The following is a 24,511-nucleotide window of genomic DNA, read 5'->3' on the forward strand; positions in this document are numbered from 1 at the left end:
GTCTTGTTACTCTAGGTGGCACCTTGCATAACAGTCATCATCCCATGCTTGTCATCCTGTGATTACTTTCACTTCACACAGGGAACAAGAGTTGTGGGGGCCCGACATTGATTGTGGTGGTTCAGCTTAAAATAACAGCACCCTGCAGGGAGCAGGTCAAGCCCTCTGCCTGAACCCTCACTCGCCTTCGTTGCGGAATTGTGTTTGAAGACAGTGGGACGTCTACCAGAAAATTGCAAGAGGAAAAATAGGAGGCATAATGCCCTCAGTAATGGAGCTGGCCATCAATAATGCAGAGGAAGCTGCAGTTAATGCCCCCTTTAATTCAACAGGTCTGCCGACACCGGGACAGTTATTCTTCTTCAGCTGCAGATGCCCGATGAGAGGCAGCTACATCAGGCTTTATGGCTTTGCGTGCGGTTACACTGCCAGGTCTTTCCCCCAACCTCAATCCAGATTGCAGAGCCATTAATGGGTTTTCATCAGGGGCCCGCCCTAATGGAGTTTCCAACTTCACCGACTCACTCAGATACCAGTGGGGAGCTGTAGCTACAGAGAAAGAAATAATGTCCACACAAAGTCAGAATATATGAACTTGGTTTAGTCTGAACAGTGAGAGTAGTGACAGTTGTAACAAACAAAAATGGGGCATAACCAAAATAGTCAACGTTACACTGCAAAAATGTCCATTTAGAACATATTGTCTTACATTCAAGTTTAACACAAGTGAATAAATCTGCCATCAAGATGAGAAAAATTTACAATATATCAATAATGTTCTCATCTTGACTTATGTTTTTGTATTAGTGGATCATTTTGGACCTCAAATAGTTATTTAAATGAAACCATCTGAAAAGTGTGGAGGGCAAATCACTTTTTGATGGGGCCACTAACACCTCATCTGAAACGTGACAATTAAAGCTTGGTTTTGCTAGAAAAGAACTAGTTTGTACGAGGTGTTGTCTGACCGAGTCAGAAATCAGAAGTGTTTATAGTTGTTCCGAAAGGCCACACTCGAAAAGATCATGGTGAACATTTTTAGACTGTCTCTCCTGGATGGTTCATCGTGATGCACTCGGTTGTTCAGAGGAAAAGTAATTCTATCTTATACTTATACCCACCTGGTACTCTAATTTATTTTCTGACCTGTTTTTATAGTGTTTTATTGTGTATTGTATTATATTTTTTGCTTACTTTTTGTACTTTCTCCTGTGTGCACTGACGTAAAGGCGAGCTGCTGTAACAACGAGTTTCTCTTCGGGGATCAATAAAGTATTTCTGTTTCTGATTCTGATTCTGACAGAGAGAGAAGTACCCTAGTTACTTTCTCACCTTCGCACAGCTGGTCAATCATGGCGTGAAGTGGCTGTGAATGGTGGATTGTTGATTTTGGAAAGTTACAGAACACACACTCCCTATTCTGATGTCAGAAAGGGTGGGGGGAGCATCCTGGTGCCTTAAGCAGCCCCAACCAGACACTGCTTCTTTGTAGGGGGTCACAAGCCAAAACGGTTGGGAACCACTGGTTTAATATGTAACAATGCATTGTATTTTATTATCTTATCATATGCTGTTTCATGTAAAATCTTAATCTGAAAAGTAACTAGTAATTATATCTGTTAAATAAATGCAATGGAGTAAAATGTACAAATGTCTGAATTGTCGTGGAGAAGCATATGTAGCATAAAATTGAAATACTCTAGTAAAGTAAAAGTATCTCAAAATTGTACTTTAGTACAGCACTTGAGTAAATGTATTTAGTTACTTTAGAGTTTCAAATTTATAAGATTACATTGCTGTTATGAGTGTGTCTTTGATGTTTACAGTACCTGTGAGTCAGCAGTGGATTCAAAACAAAATATGAGACAAGATCAAAACCTTGTTAAAATAAAGGTTTTTGCAGCGTCGATCTGACTGCAGTGCATTAATTTTGCATTGCCACACAATAAAATATGAACTCCAGAAGTGAGTCTCTTTCTTTTGTCTTGTTTTCTGTCCTGAAGATCTGCATATCAGATGACTTGATGCCTTCTCACCAGAGAGCTTCTACGCTGGGACCAGTGTCTGCCCTCACCAACGCACACACATACACAAAACGCATTAAAGAGAACGATAGAGGAATCATAGAAACACATTCTCACTCGTTTCACTGGTTCCCTTGATTTCAGGCCAGTCTGCCTCAGTAGCCCCTGACAGAGAAGTAGTGGGTCATTCATCAGGAGAGAGATTAAATCTTCATCCACTGCTACTGGATGTTGAGAGTACTTCATCTGTGCGAGGGGAAATAAAAGTTTTTTTTATCCATCCTTTAAGGCAAAGGGAATCATTTCATTCCCTTTTATCACTTGCCAGCATGTGGTGTTATAGACAGTTAGCAATAAAACAGCTGTTATTACAAAAAATGGTCAATAAATAGGTAATAAACAGAAAATGTGTTAACATACAGACACATGTGTGCTTCCTTCTGAGCCATATAATTAAAATGTGTCTGTTATAACATGGAAGTTAGACAAAACTTTAACAAACATAAATACACGTTCATATGAGTCTCTTCTACAGCATCCGAGCCTCAGTGTTTTCAAATTGCAAATCAGGTAGTACGTTAGCTCCATCTACTGGAGAAGACACACAGGTGCAAACATCTCTACAATACACTGCACACAACCTCATAACAAACATAACACAAACACACTTTCTATGGTCTCTTTACTTCACTTCACTTTGTTTCATGGTGATAAGGCATAGATATGGTGTAGAGAAGACACAAACTACAAAATAATATAATAATAATATAATATAATCATATTAATAATATATAATAATATATATCTCCTGAAAGTAAAAGTATTCTTAAGTATTATTGGCAGAACATTGGTTTCTGAGAGTGTTATACTATTATATATTATATTATTTGATTATTATTATTGATGCATTAATGTGTAAGCAGCATTTTACTGTTGTAGTTGGTTAACTGTTTTATATACTGTTGTGTAGTTTAATCTATCTCAGCACATTATATTTCAGTTCATCCTACATTTTGTATTTAAAATCCATCCATCCATCCATTTTCTACCGCTTGGTCCCCGTTAGGGGGTCGCGGGTGACTGGAGCCTATCCCAGTGACTTCGGGCCTTAGGCAGGGCACACCCTGGACAGTGGCCAACTCGTCGCAGGGCGAACACAGACACAGACAAGGACAGACAACCATTCACTCTCACATTCATTCAATACGGGCAATTTAGAGTTATCAATTAACCTACACATGCATGTCTTTGGACGGTGGGAGGAAGCCGGAGAACCCGGAGAGGACATGCAGACTCCACCCAGAGAGATTGTGTGATGTTGGTCCGATCCGGGAATCGAACCCACGAACCCACGATCTCCTTATTGGGAGGCAGGAGCTGTAGCCGCTCTGCCACCGTGCACCCCTGTATTTAAAATATTAATCTGAAATGTAATGAGTAACTGTAGCTGTTAAATAATTGTACTGAAGTAAAACCTACAATATTTCACTCTGGATTGAAGTGGAGTAGAAGTATAAAGTAAAATAAAATGCTCATGTAAAGTGTAAATACATCAAAAATGTACTTATGTAGGTCTACTTGAGTAAACATACTCAGTTATGTTCCACCACTGCAATAAATAAATAAATAAGCACACAAACACACAACAAGCAAAGACACAACTACTCTGTGTGTGACCTTCCTTCAAAAAATACAACTAAATAAATTAGCAAATTAATTAATTAAAATTGAGTATCAATGCAGATGAGCCCGTAGGATAGGATGACGAAGAATAACATCGTGTACTGTATCTGTCAAAACAAAGTTAAGTGATTTATGGTGAGTAATAAACAAAGATTAGAACACCACAAATAAAGGCATGCATCTTTAGTCGATGGATGTTTTGTTTACAGTGATTTCTAATAGCAAAAACAGTCAATACTGGTGCATTTAAACCACATATCAGCCTCAGTTATTGAGCACTGTCAGCTGAAAGAAGGACTCTGTGTCCTTAGATAAAAGTGATTATGTAACACAGTTACAGGCTACTCTTCATGTACCATTAGTGCTGTTCCTCTTTCAAAACTGGACCAAAACAACGACTCGTGTCTGATGCCAAACTCCAGCTCCTTTGTGCTCTGGTTAACTGTGCAGTGTCACTGTGTTTGTGTGGTGCGAATATGGTGAAATATGGTTACCAGGCCTTTTCTACTAAAAGAGCAAACTACTATGGTTGGATGAGATGCAGATACAGATGCCACTGTAGTGCAACAAGTGATTACTCAGTAAGCTCTGCTACAGTTGCATAGCGAATGTGTGAATTACATAAAATGTTGTGAAATCAAGTGTCAGTTCCTAAGAATCTTCCCTAAACCAGAGACCATGTTTTACAGATCTGACATCATATCCATTAGATTATTCAAATTGTTAAAAATGCACATTTTACTAAGGGTTTATACATTGTAATCAATGGTTTTCCGTTAACATTGTATATATTTTTGGCATTGTGTATACTTGTGCACCCTTTCCTACTACAACTGCTGCACAACAATTTCCCCAATGATAAAGAAAGTACCTCATCTTATCTGAAATTGTATACTTATGCTTTATAGATCAGTTATAAGCCAATAATATGAACAACTTTTGGGTTGTGAGGTTGTTACTGTTGTTTATCCTCCTCCAGCATTTCACTTGCTTTGTCTTTTTAGCGCTTTAGTTCATCCAACCAGCCCAGCATCCTGCCCTCTCCAATGAAACGTTTGCCCTCTAATCATGTGGGAAAGTGCTGCAGAGCATCAGCCTTGTTAACATCTATAATTAAAGACTTGATGAATTGTTGTAAAAAGGTTTTATCATTAACTTAAAAACTTAACCTTTAATTACAGATGACTCACTAACATTTGCTGTTGGCTTGCTGTATTAGAAAGTGGAGTAAACAGACGGAGCTGACAGATACTCCGATAGAGAAATCTGTTTGGGGGAGCTAATTTTAATCTGTTGTTTAATTTGTAATGTTGCATCATATGTATAAGGCCATCATAGGTTTTGTGTGTGAAATCTTAATCTGCAAGTAACTACAGCTGTTAGATACACTCGGTGGCCACTTTATTAGGTACACCTGTTAAATCTGATGCAAGCCAATACAACAGCTCTGCCATAAATTCTACCTTTACAAAGATAGTAATGTTCAGTTTCGATTGGCACTGTCAGAGAGGTGGTAATTTCACTATATATTTCTTATTGAGGTTGTAGTTTGCAGTGGTGCTGAACTGGAGTGCATTATATTGAGACTGTTTGTGATGTTTTGCCCGCACCATTTACAACCATGAGGGGGGAAGAATGTTAGAAACACATTTCAATATAATGCAGTCCAGCACAACACCACCACCACTAACTAACTACAACCTCAATAATGAACATATTTAAATTAACACCTCTCTGACAACACAATCTGACATTACATTCTTCCTAAATACAGCATTTGTGGCAGATCTGTTGTATTGGATTAAAGTAAGTTGCTTAGTTGTCCCTAATAAAGTGGCCAAGGAGTACAATTTTGTACTTTAGTATAGTACTTAAGTAAATGCAAATATTATTTATGACTTATTAAAATGTGTAACTGCAGAGTTGATGTTTTATTAGAAAGTGAGACACAGATCCATATGATTGTGTCGTCCTTTTGTTGGATTACTTTCACATTTAGGTCTGTCAATCCTCGTGACTAAAGCAGCCTACTTATTTCCTGTAGCTGTTGGGATTTTGCGTTAGAGATTTTTTGGATGTGTGTGATATGTTCACGAGCGGCTGCACGTCCCTGTGAAGCCCTGCCTTCTGAGATGAGATATAGCCATCTGCCGGATTACAGCCTATACGCAGCCAGTGAGGGTTTTATTCTGTTTGAATGAGGAAAACATCGCGTCTGCCTTTCTGAAAGCTGTCACATGGGGCCAAGGAGGGAAAAAATCGCTTCCTGAAATGATCCTCGTCACTGGCTGTGAATTGTTTTTGTTTTTTTCTCTCACATCGAGTCGCGTTTAATTTTTCTGTCCGGATCTTTTGGATCTTCGGCGCCGATGATGATCAGCAAAGTTAAAAACGCGATGTCCACTCTGGTGGGAGGGATGATGCCGCACGGACACCACCACCACCACAACCATCACTTAGGTGGCGGCCAGACCTGCGGACTGGACAGCCTGCCGCCGCGCTTCCCCTACGGCCGGCCGGATTTCTTGGACCTCACCCCGGAGCTCCTGCAGTACTCCACCGAGCACGCATCACGGCCGGTGCTCACGTTAAAGAGAGACAGCAGGCTTCCCTGGCGGACGGGATACGCAGAGTGAGTGGCCAAGTCAAGGCATTAATTGAAAAAAAAAAAAAGCATTCACATCAGCAAATCTTATGATTTTATTATTGTCCTGATGAGTGTCAGGCCTGTGTTGCAGCAGCCTCAGCAGCTCTGAATGCACTGCAGCAGCCAAATGATGGCACAATATGGCCTTTTGCGATTGTACACTTTCTACCTCACTGTTCCTCCCCCGAGCTGCTGTAAATGATATTTGGATCAGTGTGTCTGTGCGCTGTAATTAGACAAAACGCTCCCCATCACGACACAGTGACATCTGTGTTCAAAGATCTGTGACTAAAGGCTCCTCCTCAAGAAAATTTAAAGAGTTATGTCTGAATTGGTCATACAAAAGTGAAAGCAGGAAATGTCTACCTACTCATGTTACTAACAAGCCTTTCTGTGTGTTTCCTTACATTCCTGACGTTTTTGATATTTAAATGCATATGACCTCTATGACAGCTCAATTAATTTTTTCTCTGTCTGGCTGCTTCTTTGTCTTTTTCACACACAAAGACAAAGAGCCTTTGAGCCTGTGTTTAATACTTTAGGCTGCTTCTTCTTTGTCTTTCATGAACAGGTTTTGCAGCTGTGTGAAGTTGTGACTAATTCACATTCACATTTGTTTGTGAGCTTAGGTGCAGAACTCCACTCCTTGTGTCCTTGGTTTTACTGCGGGGGCTTTTACACTCTAATACACCTGCAGTACTCTCACAGGTAGAAACAAAGCAGCAGCATTTCATCCACAATGTTGGCCGGGATATGCTGTTCTGGCGATTCCTGCTGAGGAAAAACACTTACAGACATTCCACTCTCCCAGAGGCAAGGGGGACGGGGGGGTTATGAAGGACTGAATAGCTCCAGTCCTACAGTGCAGTATGTGGGCTATACTGTACCACCCCTGCCTGTCCTCCTGCACGCAGTGTGGAAACAGAAAGAAAAAAAAGGCTGACTCATGCAGAGAGTCTCAAAGGGACTAGATTTGTGACGACAACCGTCTCAGAAGACTGAATGAGGAAGGTCAAATGAAGATGCCGTAATGCAAAAAGGGACGTTTGTGTGTGGGAAAGTGCACTGTCGCCAGTGCTGTCATCTGTATTATGCTGCAAACGACTTTGATATAAGTCACTGAAACTGTAATCACAGCATTAGCAGGGCTGTTTACAACACAGTCTAATCGGCTGATCTGCTCATGCATCAGCTGTCGGTGCTCATTTAGTACAGAGAGTGTAAACATCCAAAAAGTCCACACCCAGCGGTGTTAAACTATCACGGCGGACAAAACTCTCCAACTAACACAAATCAATCCCAAATAACTGAAAACATCTGCCATTAACACTGAAAATAAGCATTAATGCCAAGTTGTTGTTGTAATCAGGTTGTAAAGGTTGTACAAGGCTGTGTTTATTTGGGATTGACTGACGAAGTTATTTATTCACTCACACAGCTGATATGGCTCTGGTAAGACTATTCACAGCTATCAAAAGGTGATAAACGCACTGTGATGTGTGTGGACTCATCGAAACACAGCTGTTTTAGCTGTGTGGCTGAAATTTTTCACAGAGCAACATTTATCTATTGGAGCATCTATCAGCTCCACCCTTTTTGTCTGATGCTGTTTACTGAGTAGGAACAATGATGGCCAAAACAGTGTACACAAGATGGATGCTGTCCAGTTGGAGGCCGCCCTGCTGGCTTACGTTCAGACTCTGTGCAACTTCGCCACTTTGATTACACTCAATTAGTGTATGTCTGTCATTCTGGTGGTAATGAGGATTCATGGTGATTGATGTTGGGTTAGCCTGGCATCGCACTGATCGAGCAGTGTTTTGGCATGTTTTCTCTGGTCCTGATGTACCGTGTTTTGCAAAAGATTATGAAAGTAAAAGCTTTGAGCATCACCACATATTGTCTCAAAAGTTAGACAGACACATAGGGTCAAATTTCAAAGGGAACTGTGTGTATATATGTCTGCAGTTTTAGCAGTACACAGGTTTTGGATGCTCAAGATGAGTCTAATTGATGCTATAACGCTGCTGTACAACATTGTGTCAGCATAATCACGTGAGTGCACTTACGGTAAGTCACTCAAAGTGCTTTTGTGAAATGGCTATTTAATACAATTCAATATGGAGGCAAGCTACCAGGCCCTGGCACTGACACCATGAGATAGAGTGTGAGGAAGCAAGTAAAAAAAGATCTTCCTGTGCTTCGATTCATTTTGGAAATGTTTTCATAGATATATTCTTGTTTTAAGCCAAGATGGAAACAAATTATACTACTATATATATATATATATATATATATATATATATATATATATATATATATATATATATATATATATATATATAGTATCACAGACGCAGCAGGCAGCTGTTTTCAGAGAAAAAGCTCTAAAGACTCACTGTGCACTACCTGTTCAGCACCAAACAGCAGACAGACACAGTTAGTGACTATCTGGTGAACATAGTGGAGCATTTAGCAGCTTAAGAGCCAGATATTTCCCTTAAGAGCTGGTAGAGACCAAACACACAGCTAAAAGAGAGTGACTATTGGACTTACATTCATCAGGTGGCCAGAAACACGACTCCAAATGAATGATTTTGTTGCTCCGTAACTGCTGGATGTGTAAATAAGCAACTGTTTGCTAACAAGTTTGCTATATCAACTTAAAAGGCGATGATATTTTATTGAACACGATAGATGTGATAAGTACAGAAAAGCAGAAACTTTTTAAGCTTTGAGACAGATAGCTGCAATGTAATGTCATAAAAATGCCCCTGATATTTTGAACACTCACTGTGTGTTAACATGCATTTCAATACAACGAAGATAGTTATTTACCAGTTTTTTGTTCATATCAGCCAGTCCTGACACTATTCTGTGTCCAGATCCTAAATGAATGATGAGACACTGTTTACAGTGTGTTTTAATTACAGTACCTGCATTATGTTCTAAACAATATTCAAGTTACTGCAGTACCTGTTATTATTGTACTGGAGATTTGTTCTTGTCAGGTCTTGCCTGGCAGTTTTAATTTCAGCATTGCACATGTGTCTTGCAAACATGACGCTCAACTTCCTCTCCATGAAAAGGAATTCAGAATATGACTAGACTAATTCTTAAATGTTCCCAGATGAAGGCTTTTTACCAGGCCTGCAGTGTTTGTCTAGCTGCCCACCTCCACCTGATGTAGCCTAGTTTAGCATCAAGCAGGGATTTATCTTTTTCACATTCACTTTGTTAAAATCCTCTCAAACAGTCTACTCTTTTACTCTCAAATGTGTCTGTATTATGAGCAGAGCAACTAGATACACACCCACAGGCCAGACTGCTGGAACAGGTATACAGTTTTTATTTTAAACTCTATATTGAGCACCATTAAGCATCACGAGCAAAAAATAAACATACAAACACACATCACACTTACACAGTTAGATCCACATTTCAACAAGTTCAGATTTGTAATGGAAAATTATTCTCAAAATCTCAAAATCTGAAATAATTTTTTCAGGGGTGTCTTTCACTGGCTTACACACACCACTGATCTGCCTCTGATGACTAAACTCCACATCACTAAAACAGCCCTGTAGGGATTGACAAGACAAGACATTTTTTAACCACATCTTCATGTTTTACTAAAGAGAAGATGTCTAATAACACCAAACTTGAAACACATTTTTATCACATCTATGACGTTAAAAGGTCCAGCAACCACAATCGGAGAATTCACCGGAACTCTCAACTTCCTCTTTTGAACTTTCCTTGCATAACATACTGTGCAGTAGGAGGGTTCAAACAGAGAAATATTGTCTTACCAAACATGACCCAATGTGGTTTTCAGTCACAAGTTGTGGACATATGACCGGAAAGAAGATATGTGAAAGAGTTACTTCACATTATAGGAAGGCTTGAGCTCCTGGTTTAGAATCACATCCTCCCATGTAACCGACATTATGTTGAATTATAGCTCGCTGAGCACATGTGACTGCTTTCAAAACAGAGAATAATGCTGACTCTCAGCTGTGGAAGTGGTGAAAAAGAAGTTTACTCTTATATTTAACCTAGTCTCTTCTCAAAACGAGTGTTAAAATCATTTATGGTTTCCAGTTAGTTTCACTTTAAGCTACATCGGGAATTTCTAATTTTTTAAATATTGTAATAAGGCAGAACAAGCTAATCATTGCACTAGTATGATGATTTATTCAACATAATGATCTTTGTTATTATATTATGTTATGTTCATTTAAAAGAATGTGAAATCATCCTAAGAGTAACATTGTGAAACAAAACATTATAGGAGGTATAATGGTGGCCATTTCTTCAGCTAGCCTAACATACTGTAGGCCTCCAATGGCTGATGGAACAGATGCATTCAATAACAGCAAATAAAAAAACATATTCTCTGCATTTGGTGTCAACTTTTGGCCTTTCGGCAGAAAGTTTAGACAACAGTCAGGCGACTTTAAATTCTTCCCTGTCATCAGTCCTAATGCAGGGAGCGCAGTGCAGGACACAGTGGTGCCTGTTCACTGCTTTCAACTGATTAGAGAGAGAAAGAGCTTTTTATAATCCAGATTTGGGCAGCAATTGCATTTTGTGCCTCATATTTGCTGCTCTCTGATGTCAGATCTTCTGGCCAGCCAGCGACCATTTTCTGCAATGATTGTAATCAGCGTAACTATTTGGAAAGTGAAAAGTCAAAGGTCTTACTTTGAAGGGGTTTTTATTCTGGATTTCTCTTGTCTCCTTTGTTTGACTGTACAGTTTTTCCTCTTTCCCTCTCACTGTCAGTCTCCCTTTCCTTTTTGGTATCTTACTTTTTCCTTCCTCAGATGATCCCAGCAGTAACTGATAAATTACTAATCCCTCCTCTGCAGGAGTTTCCAAGGGAATCTTAATGACAATACTTGAATTACTGGAATTGCGCAATAGGCATTATGCCGTTTGTCCAGCTAATGTGGCATTTATCTATAATTGAAACTGAATGTTATGTAATATGCCAGCATGAGGTCCAAACTGCGGCCTTTCCAAGTCAGCCTCATGTGCAGCTTAAAGGACCATGTTGTAGCCCATTTACTACAAATTGTATATACTTTTCTACACAGCTAACCATTTTGCAAAACATGCAATTGTGTTTTAGATTTGTGTTTTTCCTATTGTTCCAGGCAGCCATTAGTTTCCATTTACAAAGTATGAAAATCAAATAGCAGATTCTTGAAACATGCTTGAGTTGTGTAATCTATCAGAGTAAACATGCTAACATGCTAACATAACAATGGATGAAATCATTATATGTAATGTGAAAGGAGATGCTTGTAGTTACAAACCCACAGAGAATTATTACCTGACTCTGCAGTTCTCCTCAGCTCTATGGAGCTTTTTAGCTTCTTTCAGCTCATTATTTTGGTTTTATGGCCCACAACTTTACTGATTCAGTTCACTCTTACGGCTCAGATGGACCTTGTTTCCAGAAGCAGCAGGTAGTTGTTTTAGGCGAAAAAGCTCTAAAAACCCACTGTACGCTACTTGCCCAGCATCAAAGGTCTGACTAGTTAGCATGGTAAACATAGTGAAGCATATAGCAACTAAAGAGCCAAATATTTCCATCAGATGTTAGTAAAGTCCAAAACAGAGCTAAAAATCGCCAGGCAGTCAAAAACACGACTTCGAATCAATGTTGCCCCGTGTTTGCTGGATGTGTAAACAAGTAACAGTTTACTAACACATATCAACTTTATAATGTAATTATATGTCAGTTTTGTCTTTACAGCTTGTTGCACTTGGTTGTACGGAAGCCCTGAAAGGCAAGCGAACACATTTTTATCTGGTGATCCATTTTCTAAGTCTGATCAAAATAGTTTTCTCTCCTGTGTTTATGACTTAAGAACAAGTGAATTTTTTTCCCCCATAAAAAAGTATTTCATCTGTGAAACCAGCAGAAAAAAGATAAAAATAAAATTTCTCACTTGCCTTTCAGGGCTTTCACAGATGAAAAAAAAATGTTCTGCCTCTTTCACAGATGAAATACTGTTTTTAAGGAACTTATAAAAATTATCCTGGGGGGAAAAAAAGTTCACCTGTTCAGGAACAATATGTAAGATTTGGCCAGAATATTAGCATAAACATAAAAAATTAACTAACATTATCAACGGAATGTTGAGAAGTAACAGTGCTGATATCATGTCAAAGACATCTATATTGTGTTGCAGAAATATCTACTGAAATTAGCTTGCTAACTGGCCTCTGTCGGTCTCTGAGGTTCCGTTCTGTCCTGGTCTGGCCGTGTTCAGGTACCACCTGCCCAACTTCGGTTCTGGTGCTCAGTCAGCTAATAGCACCGTAACTAAGTTAGCTGCACAGCTAACTGAGCCAACTAGCTAATGGCAGCTTGCAGCAGTTATGACCTGATATGTGATATGCTGCCCCCTATTGATTTGGAGTATGAATTCAACAGGTGGAGAGAAATGTGTCAAACACAGGAGAGAAAACTATTTTGATCAGATTTAGAAAATGGATCACCAGAAAAAAAATTCTCACTTGCCTTTCAGGGCCTCCATACAGTTGCGCTTCCCCCAAGTGGCAAAAACAATTAATGCAGGTTTATGGTGCAGAATGATTTACTGTTTATACTGTATTACCATAATATAATCCATCACTTTAATCCATGATAGATTACACAACTCAAATAAATTTCAAGAATTACTGGAAGTACTGGATACATTATTTGTAGAGCTAGAACATTTAAAAACCCTGTTTTGGTCAAACTAAATGTGTGATGAAATAGTTTGAGCAATTGTTTGTTTTGAGAAACTGGAAAACTGTTTACTATACTATTTGTTATTTTTTTACATAGATAAAGCTAGTTAGCACAGTTTCAGTTTCCAGCTTCACCACTGTTTTCACCAGTGTTCTGCATTGGTACCTCCAGTGAACACTGCTGCAGCACACACCAGGAGTATGAAACAGTGCAATACGTGAAAGCCATTATCCTTCACAGGCATCAGCTCATAATAAAAACACTTCATTCCTCCTGCAAGTTCCCTCTGGGATATGACTGCATCCTAGCCCACTTTTTTCCTCACTGTTCGACTCTCGCCATCTTTCTGGCTGCTATTATGTTTTCATGTGGTTAGAAGAATGAGAGTAAACACTATAAATCATCTAACTCCAGTCTCACCTTTCTGCCTCACCTCTTTCTCCATCAGGGTGATCAATGCGGGGAAGAGCATGCTGAATGAGGACCAGGCCTCTTGTGAGAAGCTGTTTGTGAAGAAGCCGAGCAGCAAACACCGCAACTCCACTCTGCTGGAGGACAACGGGGTGAGCGAAGGGCAAGCTCCTGACATCAAAAGAGGAGTCAGTGAATGAGGGACGAAATTTCTGGTCAAAGGCTGGCAGCTCCAATACACAAATAAACAAAAACACAATATAGTCTGAGCAGTAGTGCATTGAAATTAAAATCACATCTTGATACCCAATAATGGTGTCTTCGTATCCTATTTGGTATTGATGGATTCACCTTGTTACTTGTAATTCCCCTCCAGTTCTTGTGGGACTTCTAATGTTTCACTATGTATACTATCATTCAAATGGCTCTCATATATCCCTCACTGTTTCTCGTCTCGTCATTACAAAGCAAAGCATCAGAAACAAGTCCCAGTGGTTAAAAAATATACAAGATAAGTATTTTTTGGAATGTTTGTATCTTCACCCTCAAGTTTGTAGAAAATAAGATCTAACTGAAGAGACCTCAAAGACCCAAAAAGAAGACTTTTAACCAAATTCTACTACTTTAATTTGGCTTTTTGTCTGAACAGGTCTCTGTAAAGTTTAAAGTGCCAGACCTGGCTGAACATTTGTTTTTGTTTTTTTCAAGATGTGTCACGATTAAATTTTTTTAAAGAAGCTATATAAAATCTTTTTACGTATGTTAACAATGGATCACATGACAACTTGTATGTGAAAGAGGTCACTTGTAGTGAGAATTGTCATTCTCCAGTTCCCTTCAACTCTACAGAGCATTTTAACATCTTCAGCTCATTGTTTTGGTTGTCAATCCTGCAACGTTACTGTTTTAGTTCACTTTTTCGGACTGCAGCAGTGGCTGATTTCAGCAAAAAAGGTCTAATAACCAACTAACAGCAGACAGACACAGTTAGCGATTTGCTGGTGAACATAGTGGAGCATTTAGCAGCTAAAGAGCCAGATATTTCAATCAGGGGATGGTGAAGACCAAAAACAGAGCTTAAACAGAGTCAGTTACAGTCATCATGTGGCCACAAACACAACTCCAAATTGAATGCTAATGTTGTTCTGTATCTGTAGAATGTGTAAATAGGCAACTGATTGCTAACATGTTAGCCATATCTGGACTTAAACTTAAAGGGTGATAATATGTCAATGTTTCAGCTAAAAAAATCAGTCATTGCAGGTTTAAAGCGGGCATTGGGGTTTTTTGTACTCTCTACAATCACGATTGTGCAGTCATTTGTCACAGTGATTCATTTTCTTAACATACTAAAAAATGCAGGCACACACAACAGGTTTGCCCTGTTGACCTGGTGTTTCATAAGAACTGTGACTGGGTCCGTAGAGCACAGGCCAACGACTTGTTTCTCAGTGATTGTAGTCCTGTAATCTTTCAAAACACATTTACTCTTCAGGTCAATATGTCTGTTTAATGCCTGTACACACACACTCCTCCATTTGGTGTAAATGAATTACATCATCCCTTGTTGCACCCCTCCTCCACTTGAGTCTAGCATCAGAGGGGTAAGCCTGTTCATCTGTTAGTTAGTCAGTCAGGCCAACTCTGCTTGTAAACATGCCTGCAAACACAAAGGTGGCAACGCCTTTCCATTGCCTATTGCGTCATAGTAGATCAGCAAAAGCCCTGGCATGAGGAGAGTTTTCCTGTAGTCTGTCCATAACTTGTGTAGATCCTGTTAGAACAGATATCACGTAACACTTGCTTTATACTGTAGGTTAATATTACTTAATTTTTTATGTTTATTTGCACACTACTGTTATATATTGTCTTTGACTTAAACTATGCCATATAAATCATGAAAAGTAAAGCTCACAATGAGATTTTTGTCTCTTGCCAGCTTTCCCATAATATTATAATCTAGATTTACTGCAATTGTGGTTCAGTAAGACCTGAAATGAAAGAAAAATATTGCTTAGCATTACAAATGTCACCAGCTGCAGTCCCAGAGCCTGTAAAACCTCACACAGATTTGTAATCTCATGGGAGATTTTTAAACCATAACCATAACTAATTATTACTTTTCTGTTATTTTTTTAATATTACTACTACTGTTTTTACTACATTTTTATATCCATATACATTTTTTAGGATGGTACAGGAATCCCTCTCCACTTTTGGGGCGTGTTTGATGGACATGCAGGTTCCGGAGCCGCCATCATGGCCTCCAAGCTTCTTCATCGCCTCATCAGAGACCGTTTGGGAGAAATCTGCCACCTGCTGGAGAACCCCACCAGTGCACCTCCTATCTGCCTGGCCAAGAACGGCAGCCCGTACCAGGCGGAGACAAAGAAGGGAGCCACACAGGAACCAGAAGATCCAGATGCTGTCAGCGACTCCTCAGTACGCTTTCACATGGAGAAGGTTGTCAGCTTGGAGAGCCTGGTGATGGGAGTCATAGAGACCGCCTTCACACAGATGGTGAGCAGATGATAACCAACAATCTATGTAAGAAAACAAGAGAACAGTGCTTTGCAAGCTGCACAAGGCATTTTGGCACATTTGTATCTTGTATATTTTAACTTAAATTCCCAGAAAACACTTTAGACTTACTATCTTAGCCAGTCTGTTATGATTTGCCACCAAAGGTCACCAAAGAGAGTTAGTATAAAGATCTTATTTTGGTGAACCTAGCAGTATCCAAACTTGAGGATATTGAGGGCCTCATGCAGTCAGTAAGCTCAAAGTGATACTCTTCTCTGATGCAACCACTGTCTGGTTTAGATGATACTGATAATAACCCACAGCCAAGGTAATGTATTCTTCAAAGCCTCCTTGTTTCTCTCCATACGCACTGCTGTTTTGTTTTGAATATGAATATGTATGAAGAAAATAATGAGCTATTTTGGGTGATGAGAGGCAAAGTGAGCTCTTAAACCACTGAGGTTTTGCAGGCCTTTTGTTTTTTTCCTTGATTTTTCTCTCGTTATTTCAGGATGACCTAATTGAAAAGGAAAAAACGTCATATGCCATCTCTGGTGGGTGTTGTGCCTTAGCTGCCATTCATTTGATGGGGAAACTCTACGTGGCCAATGCTGGAGATAGCAGGTGAGAGAACTGAAAAAACCTTCTACTGCAGACCACAGGATAAATGTAATTCACTCTAGCTCTCCGCTGTACAATGTATAGAGCTTTATACTCATAGGAGACATAGACATAGACAGCAGACATAGTAGATTATTGTGTCCCCTGGGATTCACTTTGCATACTGCAGCATCATGTAGAGCTCTTTGTGTGAAATAAGGTTCTCTCTGTGTGAACCTTCTCACTCCCCTTCCTCTTTCTCTCTACAGGGCCATAATCATACGAAACAATGAAGTTATTCCCATGACTAATGAATTCACACCTGAGTCAGAGAGACAGCGGCTACAGTATCTGGTATTCTTCTCTCTTCTATGTCTCACATGGCAAATACAATTATTTTACCAACAGACACATAAATGAACTGCATAGTAATCTGTTCAAGTGGATTTTAAAATCTGGTGCATAGCAAGCTGTAACAGGAAGAGTATAAATATAACTTTACTAGACAAGTGAGGTTTAACTAACAGTAAAGTTGAGTTGAGCATGATAAGTATGCAACCTGAAGAAGAGGGAGGAAATCCTGTGTCTCACTGATATAAACTGGTGTTCATCGGTTGTCTATTTTAGTAGCCGGTTGTAGTTCTGAGTCACAGGGTGGGTGGATGATGTTTGCTGCTAAAACAGGGAGCTGTTTTGTGCCTTCAGTGTACAGCATACTGTACAGCAGGTCTCCTGTTAAACATGCAATCTTATAGTTTTTCTTGTTTTAGAAAAACGTGTGAGTCGTGACGGACATTTAGGCTTAAGTAAAGCTTTTTATTCTGTAGTTTGATGCGACCTGCTCCATTTTGTGTGTCACTCCAGGGCTTCCTGAGGCCAGAGCTCCTGGGTAATGAGTTCACTCACATTGAGTTCCCTCGTAGGATCCAGCACAGTGAGCTGGGCAAAAAGATGCTCTACAGAGACCACACCATGACTGGCTGGTAAACCTTTTTAACCACATTTCTGACAGTTAATCACTTTTTATGAATACTTTACTCTGTATTGGGTATCCTACAATTGTTCAGAACAGTTTGGTTGTGGAGTGATTAGGAGAGGTGAACCAACAATGATTTTTAATTATCGATTAATCTGCCAATTATTTTCTTGATGAATCGATTATTTGTTTAGTCTATGAAATATCAGAAAATAGTAAAAAAATTTCCATCACATTTTCCCAGAGCTCAAGTTGACTTGTTTAAATAGCTTGAAAACCCAAAATGTTTTCAATGATAAAAAACAGAGAAAAGCAGCAAATATTAACATTTGAGAAGCTAGAACCAGTGAATTTTGCTTTTAAAAATGACTTAAATAGTCATCAACATTGTTGCTGAATAACTTTCCAGACAGTTTCAGTAACTTACATCTGAGATCTGTTGTTGTGTTGTAGGGCTTATAAGACAATCGTTGAAGATGATCTGAAATTCCCCCTGATATATGGAGAGGGTAAAAAGGTAAGAAACAGAGAACACCCATTGTAGTCGATACCCAGCCATTTGTAGAGATTTCTAAATATTAAGGTGCGGACAGTTTTGACTTAGTAATGACATAACCATAAAATGTACATAACAATCATACTGCTCACAGAATCTCTACAGCTGATACATTGTTGTGTGGTCATGCTATCTATCTTTTAGTCTGTATATGCAGATTAATACAATTATGAAGCATTTTTACATCTACAAGTAATTTGTTGAATTCTGCAGCCACCGCCTGGGTAGAAATAAGTCCTGCTCAACATTTTCATCATTGTCTGAGAGAACATGGTCTTCACTTAATAATACCTCATAAATGGATTTTCCTAGAACTGAATTACATCCAACCAATAACCTACATTATTGTGTGTGTTTGTCCTTACTGTATGTGTGTGCCTGTGATGAATGTGTGTTGGTATACACAGGCACGCGTCATGGCGACAATAGGAGTGACCCGTGGGCTGGGCGATCATGACCTGAAGGTGTACAATTCCAACATTTACATCAAGCCTTTCCTCTCATGCGTCCCTGAGGTGAGTGTGAGGAGTCAGAAGCAGCTCTGGTTGTCAGCGCTGCCTGAGGAGTCGCACTCAGCATCGTTGCTTTAGCCACCTTGGAGCCTTTAGGATACATTTGAACAGCTTTTGGGCCCTGAGCTTCACTTTGTTGGAGTTACTAGTTACTTTACAGATTAAGATTTTACAAACAAAACATACAATCAATTTATAAAATATGATACTGTGCTACAGACTAAACTTTCCAACAGTATATAAAGTAGTTCAAATGTGCTCCAGCTCGACCAGCTGTAACATTATATTGCTGCTTACGTCTTAAAGCATCAGTAATAATATTCCAGTAATATGATATATACTGTTTATACTAATATTACTCTCTGAAAGGAACCATTCTACCCAACAAGTACTTTTACTTTAATAATTTAAGTACATTTTGCTATTAATACTTTTGTATTTTTACTTAAGTGAAGTTTTGAATGTAGAGCAGTATTGCTACTTTTACTTTAGTAAAAGATATGAGTACTTCTTCCACCACTGTTGAAAGCTGTGCACGAAGCAATCCACACGGCTGTTAGACATGCAGTCATTTGAACCAAGAAAGGTTAGAAGTGCACACAACCTTTTTTCAGTATCTTGCTACTCATCATATCACTTCTTATTTTTGTTTTATGGAGTTAAAAATACTCTCTGCCTCTCTTGTTAGGCTTTCTCATTTCCTGTTCAACCACCTCTCAGTACAGCATTACAGGAATATTATCAGGCCTCTATTTCTTGAACTAAGCTTATCTAACACTTGCTGTAAGTCACTCTCAATAAGTGTCAAATGTCAAAACATGTGAATGAACATGATCATTTGCTAATCTTCCAGCACTAAACACACAAGCACAAAATGTTTACTGTCTTCTTTATGCAAAATAGTTTTATAAATCATGACAGCATGATGAATAAGAATGTATCAATAATATGTCTTTCTGTCACAGGTGAAGGTTTATAACCTGGATGAAAACAAACATGGCCCAGATGACGTCTTGGTCATGGGCACAGATGGATTGTGGGACGTGACAACGGACAGGGAAGTGGCAGATGCTGTGTCAGCTTACTTATCCTGCTGTGACCCCTCTGATCCCATGAGGTATGCAGTCAGCCAAATAATCCTTTACATTAGGCTTTTGTTCTGTCATGTGCTGTGTGAACATGTCCAGGAAAACTACATGAAAGCTGCAGTTTCATAAATCCACTGTGAACTAATGTCAGTGGTGTACTGTTGTACTCAGTATGTCCACTAGGTGGTGACAAATAATTAGGTTTCTGGCAGAATTCTGCTTATAGTTATAGAATAGTAGTAGTATATTGTGTAAATTATAGCTTCAGCTGGGTAACACTTGTTTAAGTTTGTGTTAATGTACAGTATTTTTAACAATTGTAACTTCTCCTATGAAGACATATTTTATATAATTACATCAGTGTTGTATTATATTGAGGAGTTAAAGTTGTTGACAACTACATATAAAACACTTTAAAAGACCTTATATCTGCCTACAATTACATTATAGTGTGGCATAAACCATTCATTGTGTGAAATGTTTATATACTGCTAATAAATGCTAAATGGGGGTAAAATTGTTTCCCAAATAACAAATAGTTTTCCGCACATCTTCTAGCGGTATGCAGCTGAATCAGCTTGAGTACAGCAAACTTCCAAGGGAAGTCTTTAATAATCCTTTAAAAGTGCGAACAGACCAATGTTTTGACATTACTGTGTCTACACCAAGCAGCAACCTCCGGGGCTGCCCAGTGTCAAAAACTGCAGTTCCTCAAATGGCCACTTGAGGCTGGCTCCAAAATCGAGTCAATCCCCATAGAGCCCCATGTTAAAATGCTCAACTTTACAGAAAAATAAAATTAACATGTTTACAGCCTGGTACAAAAAAACAGTTTTGGTCTCTATAGCTAATTTCCCCATTCGTGACAAATGTACTAACTGTACTAACTTTAAGCCTTAATAATTTAAAGGAGTTATAGACCCCCCTGGTCTATAACTCCTTTAAATTATTAAGGCTTAAAGTTATGCATAATTCAGGGATTTACCGCTTTCAGTGACAGGTGGGTACCGTCACAGGTGGCTAGCAGCAGCAACCAGGCTTCATTCGGCCCACCTCAGCTCCACCGACGCTCCACCGCTTTGCCCCATTTTTGGATTAGCCGGGAGCCGGCGGAGTCAGGCACTGCCAAGATGGCGACGGCCGGAGCCACCACACTGAGCTTCACACCAGCTCTTCAGAAACCTAGGGGTGCTGTCATGGGGACTATGTCCAGGTTTTATACAGTCTATGGTCTTTACCATATGACAAAGGATCAAAATGGACAAAGACATAAGACAAACACATGCATAGTCAACCTAGAACGGGTGTACAATTGTTCTTGGATAACTGGTTGAACAGAATTCCAAATCTATAATGGATCCAAGGGTGTTTTTTTTTTAAATAAAAAGCAACCTTTATTTTGTCTGATATACTTACTTGATTGAATATGAATCTGTGTTTTGTATGTGTGTTTGTGCTTGTCTTAAACTGTAGTGTATCTCACTATTTTAATGACTGTTTTTTTGCTTTGTGACTTCTGTCTGTTACACAGGTATACGCTGGCAGCCCAGGACCTGCTGATGAGGTCACGAGGAGTGCTGAAAGAGCGCGGCTGGCGGCTACCCAATGATAAACTGGGCTCAGGCGATGACATCACTGTGTTTGTCATCCCACTGGCGGGGCAAGAGTCAGAGACATGACAAGGTGTTGCAGCGACCGCTATGACAGGGCTGACTCTTTAGGGTCCTTCCCACGGTCCCTCCAAGATCGCTAAGCCCTGGATCAACAGGAAGAAATCACCTTTGTCATAGGGAAGACTCGGGTCTGAGCAGCACCTTCATCAACCCACTAGACTGGATCCAATCCCAGCCGCTTCACTTCAACCCAGTCGTGTAACAAAAGATTTTCAGTGACATTATAAGAGAAGTCACACTCTTTCTCCCAGCTGTTTGTGACAGTTGCCAGTGAGAATTAAACCCTTGTTGTATTTTTGTTTCCTGTTTCTCTTCAAGGCCGAACCGCTACTCAATCCTTTGAATGGATTGTTCATTTTCATGTCATGCCCTGAATGTGACTCCCTTTTGTAAAAAAAAAAAAAAAAACAAAAAAAAAAGAAGCCTTCTGCAGTTTCACAATCATATAATGTAAAGGGGATTGCAGTAGAGAATGTGAGGAAACCAAAGAGATGCTGCTATGGCATAAGGATGGAAATCTGTAAAAAAATAAAATAAATAAATAAAAATACATAAAAGATAACAATAAAACAATAAAACAAAACAATAAAATTCATTAGATTCATGTCTGTACATTAAATAAGCATGTAGAAGGTAAAAACAGAGAAATGGACCTTTTGAAACAGAATCAGTTGAGTTTGTATTGCTGTACTTCCTTTGTTAATGATGAATGAATGACGACACCTTAGGCACTGTTGCACATGCTCTGTGGTAGCCTGTTGATTTGCGATATATTTCTATTGAATGTGCTCATAGATGATTTGTTTTATTTTTGTCATTACAGTAAAGAGAACAGAGGGTTATACTTGTGTTCTGTAAAAAAAACAAAAAAAAAACATGAAGGAACAGGATAATTTGTTTAACTACATGTTTTCATTATTTAACCCTCGGAGGAGAAAGTAATTTGTTCTCAGCATATGTCTCGGTATAGTAAGATGTGATAAACTTCACACATATGCCTTATTAAGAAATTAAAGGGACTCAAGAGTTTTTTTCTTCAGATGCACTAAATTTGATCTTTGTAGAAGAAGTGGCAAAGAACATTGTGTTCCCTTAAATGTACCATATACCTCTTTTGTACCATTTTTGTCATGTTGTTTTTTTAGATTATCCATATATTTTTAAAGACAACTTTGGTTGTAAGCAGTATCAGAAGTTTTATTTTTATGTTTTGATCCATTACTGTTTGTTTAGAGAGGTTTTGTGTCCTAGAAAATGAGCTACCAAAATGTGAGGTAGAGGGTTAATGTGTACCAGTTTAGAAATAAATCAGATTTTTCCCATTTGTTTTGAACTTGTTTATTTACTCTCTTGTGTCACTGGCAGTCAGTCCCATGTATGTTTTAAAAGGAAATGAACCTTTGGTCAACTAATGGATCAGAATAGTTCAGAGAGCCTGTCAATGATAATTAAACTGTTTGACTAAGAGGAAAGTTCAGTTTCTAAAAATCCACTTCACCCTATTCTGACTCCATCACCAGCATTATGAGTTGCTATTGAAGCACAGAGTTATCTAAAGACATAATTCATTTCCCAAGAGCAGAATTTCTCTGTATGTTCATATTAAATTTCAGGAGGCAACAAGTTTCCAAAATATGTATGAACTTTTTTAACAATAGTAAAGTAGTCTTCTTCATATAGACTCAAGTTTAGTGACATGGAGCACAAAGCCTCAATATTAATTATTTAAGGATTAACCACTTTTGTTGACATTGGCTTTCCTTCCTTAATGTTTTGGGTCTCACACACCCCAATTCTTACTTGCATAAGAATGACTATAGCTTTTCTTTAAATATTTTTTCTTATTATTATTATTAAAACCTAATATGTAGATAAGTATTGAAGTGGTAATCCTTCACTTAGTCAAAAACTGGCCTTGCACTTTTGATGGAGATGACAAAATACATAAATGACCATTAAGCATTGTTATTACATTCAAATAAGGAACTATTTCATGTATTTAATGTTATATGGTCTACATATATATATAAAATATATATATATATATATATATATATATATATATATATATATATATATAATTTGTCATTCTCAGGCAAAGAAATATATAGTATGATTTTCTACATAGTAGGATGTTACTTATGTTTAGGGTGTATTAGACCATATAGTAACAAACTGTTACTGTAAAAATAGCAAAAATCCAAATAGACTTAATTGGGATTTGGAAGGGGTAGTGCTGCGTAAAAAGTACTGTATAATGAGCATAATGAAAATCCAGTGCATTTAACCGCGTTTTACAGCTGGAGTACAACAGAAGTACAATGTCATTTTCTGTAGCAGATTTCTGATACATGTCATCACTTCAAAATCAGCAACTCTCATAAAATCAGGAAAAGTCATGAAGTATCAACAATAAAACTGATAAAACAATGTTACGTATGTTTTTGAGCTGTTAAAGGAAAACAGAACATAAAGGAATTAACAGGCATTTATGGTCATTATGTAAACTAACTATAGGGTGTGAACATCTTGTGTAGGGCTGACATAACAAGAAAAAGTACTGAGATACTTTACTTACTGGTAATACCATAATGTAAAAATACTCCACCACAGTACAAGTAAAAGTATTACCAGCAAAATATACTTTAAGTATTAAAATAACTCATGCAGAATGGACACTTTCATAGTGTTATATTATTTTGCATTACATTAGTTGATTATTGTTATTGTTGCATTAACACGTACGCAGCATTTTAAAGTCGCTGTTGAGGTGGAGTTTATTTTAACTGCTTTATATATTGTTGGAAAAATTGAAAGGTACCCATTGTCCACCCACACAGGTGTTTTCACTAGATTAGACCTCTTCTCAACTGTGTTGGTGTGTACAGACTGTGATTTATATCTCACTCACGCTCCTGTTAGTTTTGTTTCCATTAGGGGCATCACAACATGCACCTTAAAGCTGCCCTGTGGAGTTTAGTTTACATTCAGTGTTACTCACCTAAACGTATTGTGTGTATCCTTGAGGTCTAACAAATGTGCTGACTGGATTTCTTTCCTCCCC

The 24,511-nt window shown here is 38.5% G+C and overlaps 1 protein-coding gene across 1 annotated transcript; it reads left to right on the forward strand.

Moving 5' to 3' along the window:
* Window positions 1-5,752: 5,752 nt before the first annotated feature.
* On the forward strand, window positions 5,753-22,769 carry ppm1j (protein phosphatase, Mg2+/Mn2+ dependent, 1J). The gene is made up of 10 exons (XM_044215057.1): window positions 5,753-6,339; window positions 13,557-13,671; window positions 15,710-16,039; window positions 16,554-16,666; window positions 16,912-16,996; window positions 17,507-17,625; window positions 18,072-18,135; window positions 18,582-18,689; window positions 19,652-19,803; window positions 21,306-22,769. The coding sequence occupies exons 1-10, from the start codon at window positions 6,077-6,079 to the stop codon at window positions 21,451-21,453; spliced, it is 1,497 nt and encodes a 498-aa protein (XP_044070992.1). The 5' UTR covers window positions 5,753-6,076; the 3' UTR covers window positions 21,454-22,769.
* The last annotated feature ends 1,742 nt before the right edge of the window (window positions 22,770-24,511 follow it).

The sequence above is a fragment of the Siniperca chuatsi genome, linkage group LG2 (assembly GCF_020085105.1).
Source record: "Siniperca chuatsi isolate FFG_IHB_CAS linkage group LG2, ASM2008510v1, whole genome shotgun sequence".
Taxonomy (NCBI): domain Eukaryota; kingdom Metazoa; phylum Chordata; class Actinopteri; order Centrarchiformes; family Sinipercidae; genus Siniperca; species Siniperca chuatsi.

Excerpts from the sequence above, each read along its gene's own strand:
- ppm1j (XM_044215057.1), top strand. The coding sequence starts at position 6,077 with ATGATGATCAGCAAAGTTAAAAACGCGATGTCCACTCTGGTGGGAGGG. Across the intron at positions 16,997-17,506 it reads GACAGCGGCTACAGTATCTG|GGCTTCCTGAGGCCAGAGCT; the intron begins GTATTCTTCTCT and ends GTGTCACTCCAG. Across the intron at positions 18,690-19,651 it reads TCCTCTCATGCGTCCCTGAG|GTGAAGGTTTATAACCTGGA; the intron begins GTGAGTGTGAGG and ends TTTCTGTCACAG.